This window comes from Limulus polyphemus, unplaced genomic scaffold, assembly GCF_000517525.1.
Source record: "Limulus polyphemus unplaced genomic scaffold, Limulus_polyphemus-2.1.2 Scaffold1918, whole genome shotgun sequence".
NCBI lineage: Eukaryota > Metazoa > Arthropoda > Merostomata > Xiphosura > Limulidae > Limulus > Limulus polyphemus.
In genome coordinates, this window is record NW_013667528.1 from 135,674 (window position 1) to 143,546 (window position 7,873).

At 31.2% G+C, this 7,873-nt stretch overlaps 1 protein-coding gene across 1 annotated transcript in view; it reads left to right on the plus strand.

Annotated features, from left to right (window-relative positions):
• The window catches only part of LOC106465351 (obscurin-like), a 128,553-nt gene that overhangs the window by 30,554 nt on the left and 90,126 nt on the right, over positions 1 to 7,873 (plus strand). The window contains exons 13-14 of the mRNA XM_022393222.1: positions 820 to 995; positions 4,593 to 4,698. Of these exons, the coding sequence (XP_022248930.1) occupies positions 820 to 995; positions 4,593 to 4,698 (282 nt within the window). The remainder of the gene's footprint in view (positions 1 to 819; positions 996 to 4,592; positions 4,699 to 7,873) is intronic.

Here is a 7,873-nt window from a genome sequence, read left to right on the forward strand (position 1 = left end):
GCACTTTTCACAGTTGTAAGATGTATTAGTCCCAGTGTGATTCTCTGGCAACTGCCAATGTGTTTGTACACCAAGTTTGTCCTTGCCTTACCTAGCAAGTTTAGTGATTATATCCATACCAAACAGTATATTAGATTCTTTTTAATGTTTTATTAAAAAAAGACACACTTTTACTGGCCTAATCTCAGAGCTTGTGCTTAACAACAAAGATTCAAATATCTAAACTGTTGTTTTAAGATTCCCAGTTCATCTTACGGAATTGATAATTGCATTAAATTTTTTCTTGCTAAATGGTATAGAAGTAATATTTTTTAGATTTTATTCCTTAATGATAATATAGTGTGTAGCATACTGTGTTGTCTCCTCCACATGTGATTTTTAAGCTCGGGAAGCTCACACTTATTGTGAACAGCTCCAGAATGTGGCATTTCATTAATATTTTTTTTGTAATGTTGGTAAAAAATATATAATTTGCATACTTTTTTTTTCCTGTAGTGTTACAACATTTAAATTCAAAGATTATAAATAATAGTGAAATAATAGCTGAAATTTCATCTAACAATTTAGGTAGGAGTTAGGATTATTTAAATACTGTGAAACAATTATGATTTTAAGGTAAACACATTGATCAGCTTTTACTAGAAAAATCATGTATTGGTGATAAGTTGTGAGATGTATGAGCACAGTTTACTGTATCTTAACGTCAGTGGAATTTTCATTTATAGTGTTGTGTGAAGGGATTTTGAAAAGAAAGTTTCCATTCAATAAGCATTTTTTAGAAATATGAAAATACAAGATTTATTTGTAAATTTTAAATAGGTTTAAAGATGACACAGAAATTGAGGCTGGAGAACGGTTTCGCTTCTTATATGAAGATGATGAAAGCTATTCTTTGGTTATTAAGAATGTCAAGAAAGAAGATGGAGGTACTTACAGCGTCAAAGTCACAAATGATTTGGGAGAAGCTGAAGCTTCATGCACCCTAACTGTTACAGGTATCTAAATATAGTAACATAATTAATAATATTGTAAATTAATTTCAAAGAGATTTAGTACTGATATTCTAAAATCTCTGAGAAGAAGTTTTAAACTTTTTAATTATAGTAGGTTTGAACATTTGTCAGAAAAGCTTTCTTAGTTAAACTTTGATCTATGTGAAATGAAACAATTCATGATGGATGAAGAAATACTGGAAATACCGGCAGTACCAGTAATGTATTTATTAATGCTGATAACCAGCAAGCTTATGTTTTGGAACAAAATGTACTGGTTCATGGCAAATATTGGCACTTTCGGCATCTTGCTAGTTTCCCAACATCAGCAATTATCTATTTCCAAGTTTGTCCTTCTAACCTGCCAAATGCTAGTACCAAATTTGTTCTTCCAACTTACCACACACTAGTTTTAAGTTTACTCTTCTTGTCCAGCATTTCCTTGTATCAAACTGGGTCTTTATAGGATGTGTTATATTTAGTGTTGAGATCAATCTTCCAGGATATATTAGTCAGTCTAATGCTCTTGAAACTACCAATGTGCTTGTACACCAAGTTTGTCCTTCTAGCCTAGCAAGTACTGATATTAGAGTAAGAGTAGGGTCTACTGAACAGGAGGTTTTGATGGATGTGATATTACAGAGTGTGGGTCAGTTTACTTTCTGGATTCCAAATAAGTTTATCAACAAAGCGTTGGTACAAAAAAAAGCTCTACAACAATCTTTCAATCTTTATTAAGATGAACACCAATGAAATACAAAACAATACAAGGATAAGTGTCCTATGAATGTGTTGAATCATTGAGAGATGGGTAAAGGGACCTTTAAAGTTTCTCTCACTAGTCCAGTGTGGTTCCACCAGTAAGCTACACTGAAATTATAAAAATAAATCCTGCAACATTAAACATGTTAAACCTTTAAGATGAAACAACAACTAACTTGAAAATTTCATAAAATCTAAATCTTAGTCAAAACATATGTTTATGACAATCTGCCTAACAGGGGTGTACCTGGCTTTAAATACAAAAAACACTAATAATAAGAAAACCAGGTTGCTCATGCCACACTCTTTGTACACGTGATCTAGAGCCATATGCATTTAAGCCAAGGGGCAAGGAAATTCGAGGCTATTTTACAGCTGGGCAACAGAAAAGGTGGCCATCTTTTCCAAGACCCCATGAGTGAAGTCACGGCTATCTCTCCTGCAAGAGAATATGCTAAGTGACAATATCAATTATAAAAAAACATGGAACAAAAAACTGTAATTATAGGATCTGTTAGGCTTCAAACATTCTCTTTGTTAGTTGTCACCATATTTTTCCTTTTGAATATGGCTAATCCTAGACTGAGAGGTCATCATAGGCATCCATAACACTCGTACCATCACTATTTCTCTTTTTTTCTACCCAGTGTAATAACTCTTTATGGGTTCTTGAATCATATGTGCATAGATGGGGACTAAACGTATGCACCTCATGATATTTTACAAAGTGCTATTTAACATGGTAGTATGTATCTGATATCAGATTTATCAACTGCTCATCTTACCCTACATTGCTGATTTAATAACAGTTCATAGTAGAGAAGAGTAAATACAGTATACAGGGATTCTGAAAAAAATGTAGATATGCAATTTTGGAGGATCTAGAGGTTATGAAAATGCAATATGCAAACTGTAAAATGTACAGCAAAATTTTTATTCTTCACATGAACATCACCTTGCACTTTAACTTGTCAGAATCTAAGTTGGACTGATGTTCGAAGTTCACAGATATATCTTATGTACAAATACTTTTGTATTATATTTGATTTTTTGTGTTCAACAGACTTGTATATATTACTAAAAGTGTCAGAATTATGATGAACAAATTCCTTACAGTAGGTGTCTGTGACTTGTTGGAGATAAATTTCAACAATAAACAGACAGTGCACAATCCTCTTATTTTAAAATAATATATTCAAAACAAGGCAAATGTGTATACAAAAATTCATTACACTATTGGTTATCACAGTTGCATCAAGAGCTTTAATAATTGTCTCCTTTTCATCAAAGTCCACACAGGCAGGTTCAATTACTTTAGAACACCCTATGACAAAACAAGTTATTCTCCTCTATCTCTGTTATTACAATACAAGCTGTGAAACTCACTTTAGAAATTTCCCATTACGGCTAAACTCACACGCAGTCTAACTTGAGTTTCCCTAATTTATTTATTAGCACTAACTTAGTCGCCTATATACATATATATACATTGCACAACTGAAGCCAAAAACTTTCTACAAACTATGAGACAACTATGATGTAACAATACTCACATAAAACTATGAGAAAAATTCAGAAGGTTCGATTAATGTGATATCAATTCACAATAGTTGAACTACACAACAAATGATTCTTAGACAGTTATGTAAACAAACCTATGATAAATTATTGGTTCTAAAAATACTAAGTTTAACACATGTGCTTTATAACTATCTAGATCATCACTCTCTTATTAAATTTTAATGAAACAGTTGTGTATATCTAACAGAAAGCTTGCCACATTTTGTGTATAAATATGTAATAAATTTGGAATAATAGGCAACATTCCTTCTCCAGTATGAAGTTGGTCCAATGAATCAACCCTGTACACATTCAATTGAACAAGTACTCTCAGGCTAGGACCTGAATCCAGGATCTTTTACTTGCAGGACTACTGCTGAAAGCCAAATTTAACCTGTGTCATTTTTTACTTTAATCATGATATAATTTTTTTGTCTTGAAATTTTGATAATGTTAATAAAAAATGTCGTTTCTGAAGAATATACAGGGTGGTCCAAAATTGACTCTTCTACTTTAAATTTAATAATTAACTAACTAAGGAAATGCAACCAATCAATTTTCAAGATCTTGTAGCCCAACTCAAACAGTTTTTATTGACATATCAGTAGACTTCTACATGTGTACTATTAGTGGCTCTTGGCATGTCTAACCAAAATTGGGTTTCAGTCCATGTTTGCTGCAACATGCCCACACTTACAGTGGCGATGGCATCCATTATCTTGGTCTTTAGCTCCATGATGTTTGTTATAGGTGTGTGATACACAATATCCTTAACATACCCCCATATTTCTTTCTTGCACTGGCATCTATAATTGCCCTGCACCACAGTCACTGAATTGTTCTCTGCAAGTCAAATAACACATTGAGCCTTTTAGCTGTATGGTTGCCATTTTTAAAGGTAACACTACTTATTGCACTGAAAAAAAACATCACAGTACAAACTGTTTGAGTTGAGCTACAAGATGTTGAAAACTGCATAGTTGTATTACATTAGATATGTAATTATTAAAATTTATAATAGGAAAGTTGATTTTCGACCACCCAGTGTATTTTCATGTTGTTATTAGAAACAATGAACGTTATGAAGTTTTAAGTAAACTCACTGTTTTAAACAACATTTCTTTATTATTCATTAGATTAGTTTAAAGACTTTAGTATACATAGCTTAAATATGTTAAATGGATGTTGCTAACTATTACATTTTAGGGAGGATTTTAGAGCATAAGAAATTTTTATGCTAAACTTAAACCAAGTTTAATACAATGAAATTTTTGACAGCTCGTCCAAAATTCCTTAAAGAAATGAAAGATGTGTCAGTAATGACAGGAGAGGATGTGAAATTTGAAGTTAAAGTGGAAGGAAAGCCCAGCCCAGAAGTCCAGTGGTTTGTACTTTTAATTATCACTGAAATTAGGCAGACCTAATGGGATTTCAATTTTGTACCCAAAATATGGTCACTGCCAGATTTTGTAACACTTATTATCTTATGGTTTACTTTCTTTTTAACACTGAGTCATAAACACAAAATCAAGTTTTAGATGTAAATCTAAGTTGTTCTAGCTTCAATCAAGTTGAATCAAACAATTCTAAACAACCTAAATATTTTGTGTTATCTTTGGTGGAAGAAATTTTACTACCTGTTATTTTATGGTTTACTTTCTTTTTAACGCTGAGTCATAAACACAAATTTAAGTTGTAGATGTAAATCTAAGTTGTTTTAGCTTTAGTCAAGTTGAATCAAACAATTCTAAACAACCTAAATATTTTGTGTTATCTTTGGTGGAAGAAATTTTACTACCTGTTATTTTATGGTTTACTTTCTTTTTAATGTCTGAGTCATAAACACAAAATCAAGTTGTAGATGTAAATCTAAGTTGTTTTAGCTTTAGTCAAGTTGAATCAAACAATTCTAAACAACATAAATATTTTTTGTTATCTTTGGTGCGAGAAATTTTACTACCTGTTATTTTATGATTTACTTTCTTTTTAACCCTGAGTCATAAACACAAAATCAAGTTGTAGATGTAAATCTAAGTTGTTTTAGCTTTAGTCAAGTTGAATCAAACAATTCTAAACAACATAAATATTTTGTGTTATCTTTGGTGCGAGAAATTTTACTTAATATAACTCAAATCATTATACAACTATCCTGATGAATCCAAAGCAAGATACATATGTAAAACAGAAAATTATGAAATGCATAAATACTGTAGTATAAAAAAGTGAAAACTTTCTTCCAGGCCTATATTAACATAAAGATTTAATTACATTTTCAACAGTTAATATAAGAGAAACTCCTAATAGAATATCTGAATACAACTATTGACATGGACTGTCTGTCATTATACTTGTCTAGAATTTTGCCAATTAGAAGAATCACTAGTTTCTGTCTATAATATTTTTAGGAGTTTTCGGCATTACTAAACATTCAGCTTACAACACGTTGGACTTTGCCTGTGTGTTGTGTTTTATAAATACATTAAAAAATGCAAGCAACAAACAAATATTTTTTCCCATGTTGAACAAGTTCAAGTAGGACTAAGTGTTGATTAATCACAGAATGAGTTGTTATATTAAGTTTTAAAATAATCATTATGGTTTTGAAGATATGCACATACAATGTTAAATATGTAGTTAAGCATAGTGCACTCCATAACAGTTGCTGAGTTGATAGTGGATGCATTAAATGAGAATTTTCAACACTTGAAAGAAAGCACTATTTCTGTAACTTACTGACCCAATCTTTGTGACCACTGGGTAAAGTATTCAAGATAGCAGAGAGTATTACTTGTCGTAACAGAAAAGATTATAATTATTGTAGAATGTTATGAAAAAAGTCTGTTTGAGACTTAAATTTAGTGAGTATGAGACTAAGGGGTCAAAATTCAGTGTTTGGCCTAAACATTGGTGTGCTAACATAGACTGGCATTAGTTGATGACTTATCATCACTTGTGATAGAACAAAACCTTTATTAGTATACATTTGTCTGTTAGTAATGAAATTAATAACTTCATTGACAAAATAACAAAAAAAATCAGTGAGTCTTATCACATCATCCTCAATGGTAAAAATAATATAGTTTTCACTGCCAACAGTCAACACAATGGTTTCTGTGGTGGCTACCATCTTAGTTTGCTCACAGAGATCATAAATGAAATTTGCTCAGTGATGTTCAAATAACTGGTCTTGAGTATACGCAAGTCACTAAAATAAACACACAATAGTTAATGTGCCACAGAATAATTATGTTTAAGACTAAATGACAAGTATATGATATACACTGGAAATGTTAAGTTACTGAGTGCCTTTTGATGTTCATCATGAGTGTTCCTAAGCACCCTGATTAATAATAATCAATTCATCTCAATTGGTCCATCTCATATTCAATGATTATGAACTTCATTTCTGTAATGTTGTGCCTACATCCAGTTTTTTCCTCGTCATTCTTCATTCCTGGGAAGAATTCCACCTTAGAATACTAGAATTTGTCATTAACCTGATAAAACCAGCAATTAACCAGAAGATGATTGTGCTACCATTACATTTTAAACTAAAACAAAGAACTTAAATAGCAGTGCCTGAAACTGTATAGCAACTACTAAACATACTGCTAAGTACCCAAATATAACATGGGATTATTATTTCTCTACAAGATCACTAAGATATATTAAACATATTGCTAAACACCCAAATATAACATGAGATTATTATTTCTCTACAAGATCACTAAGATATATTAAACATATTGCTAAGCACCCAAATATAACATGAGATTATTATTTCTCTACAAGCTCACTAAGATATATTAAACATACTGCTAAGTACCCAAATATAACATGAGATTATTATTTCTCTACAAGCTCACTAAGATATATTAAACATACTGCTAAGCACCCAAATATAACATGAGATTGTTATTTCTCTACAAGCTCACTAGGATATATCAAATTACAAATATTTTTTTTCTTAGTGTCAAAGAAGGTTTAGTCTTTGTAATACAAGTGATAAAAGTGAATACTTAATCTTTATAACATACGTAATTAGACCTAATAAGGAAAAAATCTTCACTTAAAATGAAATGAATTATTATTTATTTCTGATTAATGCAAGCTATCTACACAGATTGTAATAACAATAGTAACGTGTCAACCATTTTAACAATAATTACACTTACTTATGAACCTTACATCTTTTGTGAGCTTCGTGGCTTTAATAATAGAAATATTGATCAGTGTTTCTTTCAGTGAGAAAATATAAATATTCTGTTATGCTTCATACCATTATGATCTTTTAGTTTTCAAACTCCATTTTAAGTTACTGTTCATTTTGGAAGAATCTTTTAGGTTGCGATAATGAACTTTTACTTTAGAATATTGTTTTTGGTTTTTCTTGATTTCATCATTCAAAAATGCACGTTCCATTGTTGGACTACGTCTCACTCGGGATCTTGCAATGCGATTACTAATAAATTTTGGTACGACTTGTTTTGCGATGCGTGTATGGTTATTTATGAATTCTCATGCCACTGTGAATGTCAGTACGTAGGTCACACTTCACA